At 37.4% G+C, this 18533-nt stretch overlaps 3 protein-coding genes across 3 annotated transcripts; all 3 read right to left on the bottom strand.

Moving 5' to 3' along the window:
- Positions 1-1111: 1111 nt before the first annotated feature.
- Positions 1112-3564, bottom strand: LOC148870800 (uncharacterized). Its single transcript, XM_088969993.1, has 2 exons — positions 2756-3564; positions 1112-1982 (listed from the first exon to the last, which is right to left on the bottom strand). Exons 1-2 carry the CDS (start codon positions 3562-3564, stop codon positions 1112-1114), a joined length of 1680 nt encoding a protein of 559 aa, XP_088826119.1.
- A 2188-nt stretch (positions 3565-5752) lies between these two features.
- Positions 5753-6214, bottom strand: LOC148870799 (uncharacterized). Its single transcript, XM_088969992.1, has one exon. The coding sequence runs from the start codon at positions 6212-6214 to the stop codon at positions 5753-5755; it is 462 nt and encodes a 153-aa protein (XP_088826118.1).
- Positions 6215-6789: 575 nt separating this feature from the next.
- LOC148870798 (uncharacterized) lies at positions 6790-8700 on the bottom strand. Its single transcript, XM_088972644.1, has one exon. It carries the CDS (start codon positions 8541-8543, stop codon positions 7305-7307), a length of 1239 nt encoding a protein of 412 aa, XP_088828770.1. The 5' UTR covers positions 8544-8700; the 3' UTR covers positions 6790-7304.
- Positions 8701-18533: the final 9833 nt, after the last annotated feature.

The following is an 18533-nucleotide window of genomic DNA, read 5'->3' as shown; positions in this document are numbered from 1 at the left end:
TTGTAAAACACACCATAATCAATTGTACCTGTCACATATCTAAGGATTCTTCTAGCTGCATTTAGATGCATCTCAGATGGCTTCTCCATGTATCTACTAATCAAACTTACTGCATACATGATGTTAGGTTTCGTGGATAGACCTGTTCATGGGTCGGGTGGCCCGACGGGCTGGCCCGGCCCCCAAACGGGCTTGAACAGGCTTTTTGGCCTGCGGGATTAACCTCGGGCCAAAAAGCCCAGCCCGCATAAAATTCGAGCCGGGCTCGAGCTTTGCCAAATAGCCCGGCCCGACTTATAGTTAAACCTAAGTAAAAACCCTATGTGATGTCCATTTGAATAAATTTATTTATTTAAGAAGGTTGTTGATTCACTTGTAGGCCCATTGTTCATTTAAATAGGAAAAAAAAAAACATCCAAATTAAAATAGATAATGTTCATTTGAATAGGAAAATTTTCTAATTTCCTTTATTAGGTCGGGCTTCGGGCTTTTTATCAAGGCCAGGCTCAGCCTAAGTTGTAGGCCCGTTGGTCGGGCCAGGCTCAGGCTCGGGCCTAATATTTTTCTATTAATAAAGAGTAAAAGCCCGACCCGAGCCCGGCCCATGAACAGGTCTACTTGTGGAGGTTAAGTACATGAAACTACCAACGATTTGCTTGAAATAAGTGTTGTCAACCTCTTTGTCACCATTATCTTTGCGCAACTTTAAACCAGGTTTAGTTGGTGTTCCAACTGGCTTGCAATCAGCCATTTTAAATTTTGCAAGAAGTTCTTGAGCATACTTCTTCTGGTAAATGAAATTACCAGCAATAGTTTGAATGACTTCCAATACCAAAAGGTAATACATTAATCCCAAATCAGTCATTTCAAACTCCATCATAGATACTTTAAACATATCAAACATCTTGATATTATTACCAGTAAATATCAAGTCATCAACATATAAACACACAATGAGTATATTACCTCCTTCTTTAGTCTTGACATAAAGAGTGTGCTCAAAAGGACATTTCTGAAATCCCAACTTGGTAAAATGAGCATCTATGCGACTGTACCAAGCTTGTGGTGCTTGTTTCAGTCCATAGAGTGCTTTCTTTAATCTGTAAACCTTCTATTCCTTTCCTTTCTTCTCATAACCAGGTGGTTGGTCAATGAACACCTCTTCTGGCAAATTGCCATGCAATAAAGCTGACTTTACATCTAATTGAAAAATAGGCCAAGAGTTTTGAACTGCTAGTGAAATCACCAACCTGATTGTATCTTGTCTAGCAACTGGACCAAACACTTCCTTGTAATCAATTCCATGCTTCTGCTTGTAACTTTTTGCTATTAGTCGGGCTTTATGCTTGTCGATTTCACCTTTTTCATTCAACTTTGTCTTGTAAACCCATTTGACACCAATGGTATTTTGTCCTTTAGGCAGATCAGTCAGCTCCCAAGTGTGGTTTTTCTCAATAAACTCGATTTCTTTGTCCATTGTTCCCCTCCATTTCTTGTCTTTTACAGCATTGTCATATGTGATTGGATCGCTATCTACAAACAATGCAAAATGAGCATTATCATCAGTAGAACTTGAATAACTTACATTGTAATCCATCATCCATGCTGGCCTCCTTCTTGTGTTTTCATCCCTCAAGTTATAACCCCTTTCTTCTTCTAATTGTTGATGAGTTTGAGCCACTGGTTGAAATGATTGCTGCTCTTGGATTTCAAACTGAGATGATGATTGCTCTTGGATTTCAGGTTGAGGTTGCACTTGGATTTCAGAAACTTCTATCTCATCATCTAAGACAACATCATCAAGTATTGGATTTGAAACTGAATTGTCGTCAGACCAATTCCATTTGGAATTTTCATAAAAAATTACATCTCTGGTTATTACCACCTTCTTTGTCATGGGATTAAATAATTTGTAAGCTTTTGAATATTCACTTACCCCATGAAACACACATTTTTCACTCTTGTCATCAAGCTTTTTCCATCTTTCATCAGGTATATGTGCATATGCAATGCATCCAAATACTCTGAGTGCTCAACTGAAAGTTTCTTTCTACACCACGCCTCTTGAGAGTCATGTTCTTCACTGCAAAGGTCAGACTTCTGTTTAGAACATGAATTGGCCATAACACTGCTTCAGGCCAGAACTGCTTTGGAACTCCTCCGGTAGCTAGCAAGCTTCGAACCATGTTGAGAATGGTTCTATTCTTTTTTTCATACACATCATTTTGTTGCAGTTTGTATGAAGTAGTTAGCTGCCTCCTTATGCCATTTGCTTCACAATATGCATCAAATTCACTTGAACAAAATTCTCCTCGATCTAATTCTGAGTGTTTTAATCTTCTTATCAGCCTCATTTTCAACTAAAGCCTTGAAACTTTTAAATGCTTGGAAAGCATATGATTTTTCTTGCAAAAAACTTTCTGTTGAAATCATCTACAAAAGATATAAAGTACATTTTATTACCATTTGAAGTTGGATTGATTGGTCCACATAGGTCTAAATGAACCAATTCAAGTACAGCTCAAGCTCTTTCTGCTTTTCCACTAGGAAATGTATCCCTTTGATGTTTGTCAATAACACATTATTCACAAGTTTTTTTATGGAGGAGTGATTGGTGGAAGGCCAGTAACTATATGCTTCTGGTGTAGTGTCTTCAGCCCATTAAAGTTCAAATGGCCATATCTATGATGCCACCTCTATGATAAGTCATCTTCTTTAGCAAGTTAGCACTGTTTTGATCTTCAAAGGAAACAACCTGTTTGAAGTCATTTTTATTACAACAATGGAGCATCTTTTTGGATCATACACCTCACATTCTCCTTTAAAGATGGTGATTTTATAACCTTTGTCTTGCAACTGACCAACACTTAAAAGATTTGTTTTTAAATCATGAATATATAAAACATTTGAAATGATTTCAATAGAACCATTCCTAGTCCTGATTTGAATATCCCCCTTTCCCATTACATTCACAGTTGATTTATCCCCAAAACTTACAACTAAACGAAAATCTTCATTTAAGTTTAGGAAAGAAGACTTATACCCACTCATGTGATTGTTGCAACCGGTATCCATATACCATGTCTCTTGATCAGGCTCCTGCAATGCATGAAAGGCCATCAAAAGTGTTTCTTCCTTATTCTTATTCTCAGCAAAATTGGATTTTTCTCCCTTCTCTTTTGGTAACTTTGTATAACATTCATTCTTGTAGTGACCAAAGTATCCACATCTGTAACATTTGATCTTGGACTTGTCATACTGCCCTTTTTCTTTTTCTTGTGAATTGTCATCTCTCTTGGAAACGTGAGTGTTGTTCGTAGTTCCACGACCACCTCTTCCACGTCCTCTTCCTCTCATGCCTAAGAATTCAGTAGAGGCTTTAAGAGTTGTTTGTTCCTCATTATTTTCACAATTGAGTTTTTGCTCATGAACAAGTAGGGAACTTTGAAGCCCATCAATGGGCATATGCTCAACATCTTTGGATTCTTCAATGGAGAAGACAACATAGTTCCACTTTGAAGTCATTGATCTCAAATTTTTCTCAACAATTTTAACGTCTTCCATGATTGTGATAGACGCATGGCCCATGCAGGTGCGTGACATGGCATAGGGAGAAGAGCAACAGATTTCCTCTCTTTTCTCTTCATTTTCTTGTTAGTTTATTTCTATTATATTTCCTTGTAACCTGTACGTAGGAATAAGTCAATAAAGCCAAGGTGTTGGCCTTAGGAAGTAGTCAATTTGGTTAAGTAGTTATTAATTAATAATAGGTCAAGTTGTTAGTGGTTAAGTAGTTATGTTCCTATGGCTTAGGGATATGCTAACTATTAGAGAAGCTAATCCCTTAATCAGTGGCTATGTTAGTGGAAGGAAGTTGAGAATTTTCTTGTATTTAAACACCACCCATCCAATATGAGAGGGCAGTTGAAGTTAAATAAATCTTATGGTTTTATTCTCACCTTAATAAGATTAGCCTATCCCTAAGGTATAGGAACATAACTACTTAACCACTAACAACTTGACCTAGTCTTAACTAATAACTACTTAACCAAATTGACTACTTCCTAAGGCCAACACCTTGGCTTTATTGACCTATTCCTATGTACAGGTTACAAGGAAATATAACAGAAATAAACTAACAAGAAAATAAAGAGAAAATGGAGGAAATATGTTTCTCTTCTCCCTACGCCATGTCACACACCTGCATGGGCCATGCATTTATCATTGCCCCCGTCTTTCAGAGGGACCTTGTCCTCAAGGTCCAATTTGATGTATCTGTTCCATAGCTCGTCGGAGGCTGGTGTGAGATCCCTCTTCATCATTTGTCTCACTTTTGTCATACTTTCCTTCAAGCAACAATAACTGCGGCCCTTTGCATTTGTGCCCCGGTACAAATTTCTCATCGTAATTAAAACAATGGCCTTGAGCACGCCTCCTTTGCATCTCCGTCTAAGTGAGTCATTTCATTGGTGAAGCAGACTTCAGTTTCGTTGGAGAAGAGTCGATAGTGGTCCTATTGAATGGACATGTAGCATTTTCTTGACGGTTTATCTACTCATCTTGCATCCCAGCTAAACTGATGGCTTCTTTCAAGGATTTTGGCTTAAACATCCGAATCCCATCTGCTATTTCAATTTTAAGACCTTCCATATAGGTGCCTACCAATGTCTTTTGAGTCCACCCTTGTACCTAATTTCCTAGTCGTTCGAACTTTTTTGATAATCATGTAAGGAGCCCACCTATGTAATCTTTGACAATGCTTCGTCAAAGTCTTCATATTCAGTAGGACTAAATCTTGCCCAAAGTTCCTCTTGAAAAATTTCCCATGTCACCTCTTTGCCTTGTTCCTTATAGAATCTTCTCAACCATTGCCACCATTGATTAGCCTCGCCTTCCAAATGGAAAGAAGCCAATGACACCTTGTGAGATTCAAGAGTGCCTTGGTATTCAAAAATTTGATCTACTCTTGTGAACCATTCGGTGGGGTCATCTCCCGCAAATCGAGGAAACTCCAATTTGGCTAGTTTGGAAGAGAACAGTTGTCGTCTCACTTCGGAGTTGTCTCGAGATTCTTCTCTCATGTTGCGATAACGCCCGGTAGGAGAGTTTGCCTCAAATTCGAGGTTGTTGGCAATCGACGCAACACGGTTGGAGAGTAGAGCTTCCGATAATTTGTTAATGGCATCTTCTAACTAATGGAACTTATCAGCTACTCCCATCTCCATACGACTAAAGCTATCTTGGAGTCCTCCAAGTCCAACCTCTAAGCTCTCAATTCTCTCATTGTTAATAGCCATGGTGCCTAGCTCTGATACCAATTGATAGGTCCCAGTCAAAGCTAGAAAGGAAAGACTATTCTTCTTAAGGTGTGAATAGAACCATAAGATTTATTTAACTTCAATTGCCCTCTCATGTTGGATGGGTGGTGTTTAAATACAAGAAAATTTTCAACTTCCTTCCACTAACCTAGCCACTGATTAAGGGATTTGCTTCTCTAGTAGTTAGCCTATCCTTAAGTCATAGGAACATAACTACTTAACCACTAACAACTTGACATATTCTTAAGTAATAACTACTTAACCAAATTGACTATTTCCTAAGGCCAACACCTTGGCTTTATTGACCTATTCCTACGTACAGGTTACAAAGAAATAGAACAGAAATAAACTAACAAGAGAATGAAGAGAAAGGGAGAAAATATGCTGCTCTTCTCCCTACGCCACATCACACACCTGCATGGGCCATGCGTCTATCAGACTGCACCATGAAAGCGCATCTTGTTTGCAATTCCCATTGTTCTTGCAAAGAATTCGGTAACAAACTCTCCTAATTTCATTTGAAGAGTCTCAAAATCTCTTGTGAGGGCCTGAAGTTGTGCTCGCTTGACCCTGGTTGTGCCTGAATATTTCTTCTTCATCGAATACCATATATGCTTTGAAGTGTCCTTTTGGAGAATGGTCTCCAAAATCGAGCGATCAATTGCTTGAAACAAATAGTTCTTTGCTTTCAAATCCTTGAGCTTTCGATCTGCCAAAGCCTTGTTTTGTGCTTCAGTAAGTGTTTCTTCTGCAATTGGTTCAGTCACCCCATTCTCTACAATGTCCCAATACTCTTTGGACCTTAAAAAAATTTCCATTAACATGCTCCAATGATCATAATGACCATCAAAACGGGGAATAGCTGGTTGCTTAAAACTATTGTTGTCGGACGCCATATCACCTTGTTGCTGCAAGAAAACTGTTGTTTTTTCTTAATTCAAAAGCTCTGATACTAGATGTTGGTATTGAATAGAATATTCAAGCTGAATTACTTGTATTAATAAAAGAAAGACTTAGAGGTTAAATAGAGATATTCTAAACAGCACAATGTTTACTAACAACATGTGCAGATTTTTAGGAATAGAGTCAAAACAGAGTGGTGAACATCCTCAACCATAACTCCTACAAACTAGGACACTTGACTTGGTCTTTGATAAAACTTAACTACATCCTCAACCATAACTCCTACAAACTAGGACACTTGACTTGGTCTTTGATAAAACTTAACTACATCCTCAACCACAACTCCTACAAACTAGGACACTTGATTTGGTCTTTGATTTACCATGTCAATAAAACTTAATTCTTAACATTGATTAGAAGAGTCATTTAGGATAATGCCCGGATTTGTTTTATTGCAAATTTTAAAGGATTCAGATTTAGAGGTTGAGGCAGTCAAGGATCGTAATGTGTTGAAGAAGGTTTTGAGATCAATCTCAAGTCACTGGTTCAATTGATGAACTTTTAAAACTTCAGGATAAAACACTTTCACTGAATCGATCGAAGTATACATTGTAGTTACATTTGATCCAATCCTTCTGTTTAGGAAAATGCTTTGTAAAATAACATACATATTTTACATTCGGTAAAAACAATAAACACTTACAAAATAATCTGCAACCGGCAAACTAAGGAGCTTATTGAGGCACCGGTTTATTCATGGAGAACACAAATGTTCCTAATCAATCTGCACATGATATGTTGTTCACTTCTCAATCCAGAGGTTCACTTAATAAAAATCACCTGCTTAACTCGACAGTTTTTCTGCTATACAATCCACATGGCGAATAGTTGGGACGAATTCAGGGAGTGTATCCGATCGTTTTACATACGTTTGCGAAACAATGAAATGGTTTGAGATCACCACCTGTGACACTCCCTCCATTTCGAGCGTGTGCTATCTTGCCTATTGCACAAGTTAGCTCTGCATATTTCACCCAACTAGCTGAAAGCACCTTCGCTGTTATCCCAACTCATGGAGCCTATTCAAGCACCATACAAATGATCACATATAACACAATGGTCTGAGATGAGTTTTCCGATGATGCTCCCTTCTTCAATCCTTAATCTTCCACTCTGTTTGTTCCAAAGGTGAAGCCCATACGTCCCCCCACTTAATTGACGCAGCTTGGTAGATATCCATCTTGACATCGCTGGATTCTCCGGCCTCTTGAAAAATCCACCTATCCGATTCCAACCAACTGGATAGAAGGCCATTGGTGGCAATACAGTGAAGTTATGCTCATACCCAGGATTTTTCTTCTGCATCCTCTCAATCACCCTCGAGACCAGGTATGGCCCATTGTACCCCCATTTGTTTCCATTAAAAGTGAGGGAGAATTCCTCTATGAACTTTAACAGAAGTGGGTGATTCTTGTCAAAAATCAGAACAGCATTGTTAAGTCGAGTCCAGTTTCCTGTTTCATCCATGCTCTGTGCCCCGATTGAGTTCCTCAAACCAGAAAGCTTCTTCAGGACTATGAAGTCTGTGTCCAAGTAAATACCTCCATACTTGTATAGAACCGCCAGTCTAAGCAGGTTGGAAAGATTCTGAGCTAGTGGGATTTTACCAGGATCCTTGCTCCCATTCTTAATCTCATCAAACCAAGCAATAGCTGGTGTGTTCTCAAACAGATATGGTAAGTCCGGTGTAACTGCAAGAACTTTGAAACCACCATGTTGTAGAGGTTCCAGAATGCGTTTCCCATGTCTGGAATCCAGGGTTCTAGATAAAATGATCAAGCATCCATTGGGATGGGCTTTGAAGAGGCTCTCCAGGGCAAAGAATTCTCTTCTACGGAAGGATTTCGCTGGTGAAATCCATGTCATGAAGAATTGCACTTCGCACCCACTTTTGAAGAATTCCTGAACTCGCCTGGAAAATTGCCGGGCCAAATCAGTTGATTGAAACATTTCAAACTCGAGCGATTTATTCTGGGACCATGTCTTTCTTTGCTGCTCTGTAATATTGGTAAGAGAGTATTCAATATAAGACTCATTGACCTCTTCTTTCACCAAAAGCAGTGGTACAGAAAATGGCTTGAATTTTCTTTGGGGTTTATTGGAAGGGAACACCAGGGCGTCTCTTGTTGTTCTCGAGGTGGTAGAATGGAGGAAGAGATTGCAGCGAGCACCGACGGCGAAGAGAACAACAAAGAAGAGTGCAGCGAACGAGATGGTGAAGATAGAAGATTTCATGATACCCAGTCGCCTAAAATTGGACATGATTGCCTGATTTTTTTTTCCCTCGGCTCTCACTGCTAAGAGAATTGGAAATAGCAAGAAGGTGTAAGAACCGAAGCTCAAGCAGAGCTTTAATGGAGGGTGGGAGTGAGAGAAGGAAGACAAAGGAATTGCGATTTAAGGAGGTATTTTAATGTATGCAGACCTGTTAATAGTCAAAACGTGTCTACTTGAAATTGGAGTCTCCTGGATAGCCGTCGGCGACTTCAAACTTGAAAGAGAGAAAAGTAGAGGTGAGAGGTGAGAGGTCCTTGTCCTACATTTTTTTATCTAGGTTGAAATTGTCCAATTTCACTGTTTTGAGAAACGTGGGGAGCCTAATGATTTCTCGCAAAGGCACTTTGGATATATTATCATCTCAATATCTAAGCATCTATCCATTGGGCACTCGTAACAACTCTGGTGTTTCTTTGCTGGTAAAAATCAGTATACACATTTGAGCCATCAATGCCATGGCATATGCATTTCAAGTCCAACATGAAAAAGGGTCAATACGTCAAAAGAACAATTTCAACCAAAAATGGAGGCATGGAGCATTTCAAGCCATAGGAATCTTCGGCTCTCCTAAATTCACAAAGGCCTCTGCACAGGCCATGCGAGCCTTTGCAGCATTCCATGATACAAGGTATTACTTTTTTCCCTTTGTAGTGGGTTTATCTTCTGCTTCCGGCAAGCTCGCTGCATGTCGAGCTAATTCCAGGATCTTTTGGGGACGACTTTAAGTCATTACCCGTTCGTCGGTGAACACTTAACAGCGTCGGAAATTTGTATTTGCTGGTGTTTTCTGGCTTCCGAGTTCAATCCGTTCCTTCATGGTCGCTTTTGAACACATTCTACGAAAATTACATCCTCTGTACCCCTCGTTACACATTTTACATGCACCCTCCAATACAAACACGCCACGTCATCTTAAAGTTTTTGCAAGAGTTAACGGCAGTTACGGGTCACGTCTTCTTCGGGTGCTCACGGCAACCGTGTCATGGGCTAATTTGTGAAACCGAACGGGAGTAACTAAAACCGAATCAAAGCCGACCGATTAACCAATTGACCGATTTGATTCGTCAGTTTTTTGGTTTTTTATTATTTACAATACTTATTATAGAAATATATATATATATATAATAAAATACTAGAAATATATGTAATATTATATTTTAAATAATAAATAATATATTATAAACATATATTTATATAATGCATATTTATTAATTTATAATATATAGAAAATATAAAATATATAAGTGAAAATTCCTCCTCAATACTTTGTACTTTGGCTCAAATGACAATTTGGTCCCCAAACTTTAAAATGTGATAATTAAGTACCCAAACTTTCATAATGTGACAATCCAATACCTTAACTTTCAAAATGTGACATTCCAGTACTTATCATTAACTAGCCCCTTAATCAGCCATTAAGTGACATTTGAAAAGCCAAAAATGCCCTAAGAATAACATCTAATTCTTTATATCAACCATCCAAACATTGACGATAAAATGAACAATCTCAAATTCTATATTCTTCTAAACAATCACCAACTTTTTTGAATAGAAGAGGTCAGGATTTGGGACTGTTCAGTCTTTTGTCAATGTTTGGATGGTTGATAAAGAGAATTAGATGGCATTCAAAGGACATTTTTGACTTTTCAAATGTCACTTAACGGACTGGTTAACAACAGGTACTCGTTTATCACATTTTGAAAGTTTGGGTACTGGATTGTCACATTTTAAAAGTCTGGGTATTTGATTGTCATATTTTAAAGTCTGGGGACCAAATTGTCACTCGAGCCAAAGTATAGGGTACTAATCGGGAATTTTCCCTATATATGTATACCAGTCGGTTCAGTTAACCGCCGATTTTCTATTTTGGTTAACTGAAACTGAACCAACCGATTTGATTAACCAAAATTTCGATTCGGTTTCAATTTGTGTTCAATTTTTTTCGGTTTTTTTCTCACCCCTATTCTTTGTTTGACCACCAACCTACCAAACAACGAACAAGGACCTGCAGCAGTGGCTAAGTGAGTCCTCTCTCTCTCTCTCTCTCTCCGTCTCTTCCTTTTTTTTCTCTTTCCTTCCTTTTCATCCATTGTCCATTGTCTACCCCAGCCTTCTGCACCATCCAAACACCCTCTCTCTCACCCCTTCCCTTGTCTTCTACTCCTCTCTGCTTTCTTCGTCCCAACGTTTCCTACAACTAGAACACCACAACTTCAATGCAATCATCCCATTTGCCCACTCTGTGGCCAAACTCTCTCCACGTACACTTAAACAAGCTCACATCGTATGTATTTGGTTCTTGATGATGGGTAATTTGGCCTGACCTATCAATACACGAACACGTGGAAAATGACCTACTGACTGGATGACAACCTGACATCTCTTGCCACATCAGCGAGCCAGGTCATTTCGGGTACTTTGAGCACCTCGGCTAAGACCAAGGTCCAAGAAACTTGCGAAGGCCCGACCTGCCGAGGTGACACGTAGCCAACTTCTAGAAGCTAGCCAACTGTCTCCAACCTCTTCCAGATCACACCGCATGTCCACAAGCCTTATCCTTATCCCGCCTAGATCAGACGGACTCGATAAGCCTTATTAGCTCACACGAAGTCCACCTCCTATAGTGGAACGGATTTCTAGTAGCACGAATCGGGGATCTCGGAGGTGTTTCGTAAGGCATACAGCAGTTCACCTATATAAGGGCACCAATCCCTACAATGTAAGGTACATACAATTTATTGCTCACTAGCCTACTTGCAATTAAGCTTTCAACTCGCATACTAAATTACTAACTTAAGCATCGGAGTGCCCACACCAGGTAAGCTACCCCGGGTTAGTTTCATTAGAGTTTATTGAGTAAACACTACCACATAGGCACCCCATCAACAAAGGCCTCATTATGCACATCTGTGCATATTGATGTTTGCATTGTAAAAGCAAACATCGATTTATGTGCACCTTTCCTGTTTCAGGAAGCTTCATTTTGGGCTTCCCCCAACGGGTAGGCATTTATTGGCACTTTTGCTTATGTGTGCCTAATGGCAACTATGTCATAAATGCCCTTATTAATTGATTTTCTTGGTTTTATAGCCACATTAAGTACAAAACGTTTAGTCAATAAATGCTAACAGAACCAAACAAATATATCGTCTACATCCAGGTTGTAGAAAATTTTCCTGCACCCACGAATAGAAAATTGCCACGTCAGTTTTAATTTTTAAAGTCCAAGTTAACGGAAGTTTAGAGTTGACGGAACTTGGACTTCCAAAGAAATTGATTTGGCTTATCCCACCCATTCATTCCTCTTCCACTCGTTCAAGTTTGTTGCCTTTAGCATCTCTGTTTCAATTGACGAAAACCCTTGTTGGCATTTCACTGGACTCTCTTACTCGTCAACGTTCACTCCCCCGCTCATTCCTTTCTCTCTGTTCTAAACATAGAGTACGTTCGATTATTGTTGCATGCTCCTCCATATATGAAAATTTTTCTCAATAGTGGGGCATTTGGAATTTACATTCAAACTTGGCATAATTTCAATGTTTCAAGAATCGGGATTCCCACTAATAGATCTAAAGTGAAGCATGCCATTAATTATGCTAAAGATTATTACTTAAACATGACTTTCAAATATCTGTAATTCAGATTTTGAGTTGAGCTTGCTGCTTCCAATTCCTAATGCAAAAGGGTTTAAAATCCTTGCAATTCTAACTAGAGTCCACTTCTAGTTGGCCGGTTGAAGGCCATGTTTGCTGATTTTGGATGATGTATTTGGGACCACAAACAAAATCTTATAATAACATCCAACCGAACGACTCAAGCCTCCCCAAGTAAGAATGCAAAGTTTTTCGTCTTTGGCAATTTGGAAGCGGTGCAATTGGTTCTTGATCTATTATTGTTGGAGGGAGACTCAAAATTTCAAGAATCTCTCTCTTCCCTCTCTTATTTTTGTCTTTTCCTCTTCCTATTCTTGAATGCATGAGAAGATTCATTATTCCACATTGCCTGGGAAATGATTGGAAATAGAGTATATCTATAATTTTGATCTCTTTATGGGTAGAGACCTATAGGAGGAAAGTATTATAGATATTCCATGCATGTGAGGGGGTTGGGGGTTTTTTTCACACGTGCACGCCGAGCCAGGCCAGGGCACATAAGCAAAGAGGTCCACGTCTTAAATGTGGTTTTAAGGAGAGTGACCAAGTGGCACAACTCAACCCTCATTCTCTCTGCATCTCAGTTTCACAATTCTGCAATAGCACACTACTGCAAGTTCTAATATGAAAAGTAATTACTGATAAATTCCATTATACCTTCTTTATTATTTTACAACAATTATTTTGAAAATAGATATTACAATAATGCTAATATTCAAATTTCAGACAACCTTTTTTGGTGGTGCCATTCAAAGGAATGCTAACTCTTTGGTACAATCCTTGCTAGGAGATCCTGCAAATTTTGTTATTTAAGAATTTCTGTTACTTTCAAACAACGGTGATACGTATGTGGGTGATGGTAACGACTATTAAAATTCAATTAAGAAATGGTTTCGCCTTTTTTTTCTCACTCCAGTTCCTCTCATCACAAGCTCAAATTGATCGCAAGACCTACCACCAAATTATTTATCAATCATCATCCAATATCCAACCCAAGAATCAAAGTCTGATGATACCCACCATAAACTACAAAATCAAATTCTAATGATGCCCACCACAGGTTTGATGAAATCCCTTCCATAAATGCTATCTGTTGCAATTATTTTTGCCTATATCGATAATGGAAGGCAATATACTCCCCTTCCGGTAGGTAAGAGTGGTATCTAGTGAGTACCGACGGCAGTTGTTGACAGTTGAAATAGAGATGGGGAAGAAATTTGAATAAAGAAACAGAGGAGGAATGGGTGGGATAAATCAAATCAAATTTTTAAGTCAAAGTTCAGTTAACTCTGAACCTCCGTTATATTGGACATTCAAAATTAAATTAACGTGACAATTTCCTATTTGTGGATGCAGAAATTTTTTTGCACCTTGGATGCAAACGATGTGAATTCCTTAAACGTGTCTATGGAATCTATCAAGTGTAAGATAAATCATCACCACGTTTTAGTTGGCAATTTGTTGTAATTAAATATTTTATTTAAGTCAAGTAATAATTAAACAATTTAATTAATACCAAGTTGAAAATTAAACAATTTAATTTATAAATTGTATTATTATGTTATTATATTGTTAAATTTAATGATAATAATATATACAATGATAATGATGAATGATGAAGGGTGATTTGGCCCGACCTAGTATAAAGGGGACACGTGGACATGACCTGACCAAGAGATGACAACTAAGCCCAACATGCTTAGTTCGCAACAGTTGAGCTCGAATATTCAACCACCTCGGCACAGGGTCACCTCGGTCCCAAGGCACTTCGGCATTTAGTCAGTTCGGAACTAAAAAGTATAAGCTCGGGGTTACCGATCCAAACCACTATGTGGCAACCCCAAAAATCTCTCTAACAAACCCCGAACCTTGCGGGATCATGCCGCATAACGGCAAGCCTTATCTCCTCCCCACCCAGTTCAGGAGGAATTGATAAGACTTATCAGTTGGTAACATTATCCCCTAATTAAAGCGAAAACGGATCCCATTGTGACAAAGATCTCAGAACCGATACGCAAAACCCACGAGAACTCATCTATATAAAGGCTCCAACCCCGAGGGCATAAGGTACGCGTGATTTCTCTACTCTCTAGCTCTCTATAATTTCAAAAAGCTACTTCAGCTCGCAACAAGCTTACTAACTTAAGCATCGGAGTGACCTCGTCGGGCTAGCCACCCCGGGTTCTCTGATCTTATCTTACATCCATATTAATAAACTATGGATATGTAACAAACCACTGATCTACTAATTTGGAAATGCATTGCTTCAGATATTTACTCGATTAAATCAACCTATCATTTTCTCTCCTCATTAGGGGCATCAACTTTGTACACATACTTCAACTGGAAGTTAATATGGAAATTAAAGGTGCCTTACATATTTCAAATCTTATTGTGGTGGGTTCTTTGGGATGGTTTGCTTACAAAATATAAATGTTCGTTTTGGTTAAGTGAACTAGATCGACTTTGTATTTTCTATAAGCTGCATGAAGAAACGATTCATCACTTATTTTTTTCAATGCCTGTTTGCATGGGTTGTTTGGTGTGGTGCCCAGGTTGGATTGAATCCCTCTACCATATCTCGGCATCCTATACATACTATCATCACAAACTAGTTTACATTGTTGAGTACAAATCTAGGAAAGCAACAAGCTATAATGAGTCTCAACATATTTGCCTTGGTCATCTATCATATATGGGAGGCAAGGAATAAGAAACTATTTGAAAATGTCAACTAAGATCCTATGGAGGTGGTAAACTTAGCATTAAAATTCCAGCTGGAGAATTCAGCACATAGGACTCAACCACCCCATCATCAACCTTTACCTCCCAATAATATTCCCTCCTTATTTATTGGTGGCTTTTTTTATCTAGATTTAGGTGCTGTAGGACGAGGGTTCATCCTCCAACATGTCAATGAACGATATACCATTGCAGAAGGCAGACTCTCATGGGCTCTCACAAGCTATGATGCTGAAATTTGAACATTGTTAAGAGGATTACAAGTGGCTCTATCTAATGGCATCGCATATCTTTTGGTGCATTCAGATAATGTTGCCTTAGTAGATTTTTCCAAAGTAACCCACTGGTTAGAACAACTACACAAAAGTCATTTGTGACAACTAACAAACTCTTTTGATTATATATATTTTGTACATATTTTAAGACAATATAACTAGGCAGCCCATCTTTTTGCTTACCTTTCATGTAAGGGGCAACTCAAGTTGCACTATAACTCCAAACACTCCCCGCATGTAACCTTTTCTATATGAATTTAATTTTATTTATTTTTGCTAAAAAAACTTCTTCTCATCCACTATTCTTTTATATTATTTCTCGTGCATCACAAGAGTTTATTGCTAGTTTTAGGAAGACACGTAAGCAAGCGTTTGGAATATGCCCTACTAGGATGGGATCTCCCCATAGAGCATGCTCCCACAACCCATCCCCTTTGTGATTTGGGAACATCTCCCCATGACAAGCACGAGAGATGTTCCCAATACATGAGATATGGGCTGTGGGGTGCAAGCGATCATGGGGGACTGGATCTAGTAGGTACAACATAAGTAACCACGTTAAATGAGCACATGATAAGTATTCTGACAATTGTCAAAAGTGGGTTTTAATCTGTTTTAAGGGTGGGCTAAGGGTATTTTAAGGGACAACTGTAAAAAAAAAAATTCAAGTGCTCATTAAAATGTGCTTATAATGTTGCGCCTACCTGATCCAAACAGATCATGGGGAGTCCATCTGGATTCGTGATGGCATGTAAGTGAATTAGTGAACCATCGTGTCAAAAAAAAATAAGGGGGAGGTTTTTTTTCAGATTTTGAGAGGGGGGAAGTTGGTAGTGATACCCATATCCCAGGTGGATAAATAACTGTTCCACCTTGGGGGGGGGGGGAGTTGCCAACACTTGGATGGGGCAAAAATTCCCCTTTTTAATAATGGATTTTTATGACTCAATGATCATTGGTTTATTTACCTAGGAAATAAAAAGAACATGGGTAAATGCACTTACCCCAGTAAGTAATTTACTGAAAAGCCAACAGAGCCTAAGTGAAAAAGGAAAAATTATAGGAAAGTTCAAGAAATTTTGTTAAATTCCTAGTCAAGGTTTAAAGTATGGACAAGCGTATCAGCCTGTATTGGTACTTTTTTTAGGTTTTATTTATTTTTTCAAAACCAGTTCAAAGGGGTTGATTTAAGGCCCAGCTACCCTATGAACCAGTGTCTAACCCGATACAACCCCAAGAGGGGCATATCGTGAAGCCATCAGCACTATACGTATCGGTCGATACATATTGATACAGGCTGATATGGGTCGATACATAACGATACTTTGAACCTTGTTCATGATCAACTTATTTATTATTATTTTTAAAATTTGTAGTATTCTCTCTTATTTTCTACCAAACGCAATATAACCTAAAGAAATTAAAGTATGCTGAAATTTGTTTTTAAGTGCACACGAGTTGTCTTCTTCTCAAACAGTGAAAGTCTATGTTGAACAAATTCCAATGTCAATGTGCCTTTTGAATAATTTGTTATGATAAGTAAAAAAAAGGAAATTGTCTAAAACTCACCATGAGTTTTCAGCATTTCTCTTAAACTCACCACAACTTTTCAAAATATCTAAAACTCGCCATGTCACTAACTTGACGTCAAACAGACTAATGAGTGTTAATATATTACCATTTAAACCTTCATAGGAAAATATAAATATATATACAAAATAAATTAATGGGTGTTAATTTATTACCATTTTAATATTTAGACATGAAAAAAAGGAAAAAGTTCAAAACAATATTTTCAAATATAAAATACATAAAAAAACATAGAAATTACAAAAAATATAAAAAATTATAGAAATTTCAAACAAAATAAAAAATTATTTTCAAATTATAGAAACTATAGAAATTGAAAAAACAAAGTCAGAAAATAAAAGTTGTAGAAAAAACACCAAAAATTATAGAAAAACACAGAAATTGTAAATAAATAACAAAAAAATATAGGAAAATTTATAGATTATAGAAAATAGAAAAATGTAAAAAAAAAACAGAAATTATAACAAAACACTAAAATGCAAAAAAAAAGAAAATTGAAAACTAAAAAATACCATTTTTCCTCTAACTCGCCATTCAAGTGTAATTTGGTCATGAAAATTGTTATTTATGCTGACATGGACACCTCTGTTAAGAAGCATTAATGATGCACTAATGGAAGGTGAGTTTTGGAAAATAAAAACTTATTGACATGGTGAGTTTTAGACATTTTGAAAAGTTGTGGTGAGTTTACGAGAAATGCTGAAAACTCATGATGAGTTTTAGACAAATTCCCAAAGAAAAAAAAAAAAAACCGAATCATCTTTTATTTTAGCGGAAGGCTCTAAAAAGAGAGTAGTGAAAGCCAAACAAGACGTGAACAGAAGTAAGAAATTATCAAAGGATTCATAATACTGACCCCTAAAAAAATAATATATTTGAAATTTAGGCTTAATTTGAAAAGAGTATAAATACAAATAAATATATTCAGTGCAATATATATAGTGATAATAAAGTGATAAACATGACAATTCATGATTAGTACCCTACTAATTGGTAAAATTATCAAAGGATTCAATTGGGTGCTTTATTTAGTTTGGTTTTATTTGTAAAATCCAATAAAGTGATAAACTGAAACCTTAAACCACAAATTGGTAAAAGTGAAAATTCATGATTAGTACCCTGTACTTTTGTGCCTAGTGCCATTTTGGTCTTCCAACTTTAAAAGATGATAATTTGTTTAATACCTAAACTTTTAAAACATACTAATTTAGTACCTACCGTTTACCATATGTTAATCAGCCGTTAAGTTGCATTTGAAAAGACATAAATGTCTTTTGAGTGTCATCTAATTTTTTTAATCTACTAACAAAAATGAACAATACCAAATCCTTGCCTCTTCTATTCAATAAAATTGGAATCACTCTCAAGAAGAGGCTAAGATTTAGGACTGTTCATTTTTTATTAATGTTTAGATGATTGATAAGGGAAATTGGATGACACTGGAAAGGCATTTGTATTTTTCCAATTGCCACTTAACTGTTGGTTAATAGATACTAAATTAGCATATTTTGAAAGTTTGAATATTAATTTGTCATATTTTGAAGTTCGAGCACTATAGTGGCACTGGTCGAAGGAATACAAAATACAAATATATAGAATGCAAAGTCTTGTATTTCGTACTATTTCAGTATTTTGCATGTATTTGCATTTGTATTTACACTATTCCCAAATCGAGCCTTAGCAAAATATTAAATCGAATCAAACTCTTTTAGGTA

The sequence above is a fragment of the Nelumbo lutea genome, chromosome 2 (assembly GCF_056320005.1).
Source record: "Nelumbo lutea isolate HS-2025 chromosome 2, American lotus-T2T, whole genome shotgun sequence".
Taxonomy (NCBI): domain Eukaryota; kingdom Viridiplantae; phylum Streptophyta; class Magnoliopsida; order Proteales; family Nelumbonaceae; genus Nelumbo; species Nelumbo lutea.
Note: the sequence above shows the minus strand (reverse complement) of the source record. Positions and strands in the feature narration are given on the sequence as shown.

Excerpts from the sequence above, each read along its gene's own strand:
- LOC148870800 (XM_088969993.1), bottom strand. The coding sequence starts at position 3,564 with ATGGAAGACGTTAAAATTGTTGAGAAAAATTTGAGATCAATGACTTCA. Across the intron at positions 1,983-2,755 it reads ATAAAAATGACTTCAAACAG|ATGGAAAAAGCTTGATGACA; the intron begins GTTGTTTCCTTT and ends ACCTGATGAAAG.
- LOC148870799 (XM_088969992.1), bottom strand. The coding sequence starts at position 6,214 with ATGGCGTCCGACAACAATAGTTTTAAGCAACCAGCTATTCCCCGTTTT.
- LOC148870798 (XM_088972644.1), bottom strand. The coding sequence starts at position 8,543 with ATGTCCAATTTTAGGCGACTGGGTATCATGAAATCTTCTATCTTCACC.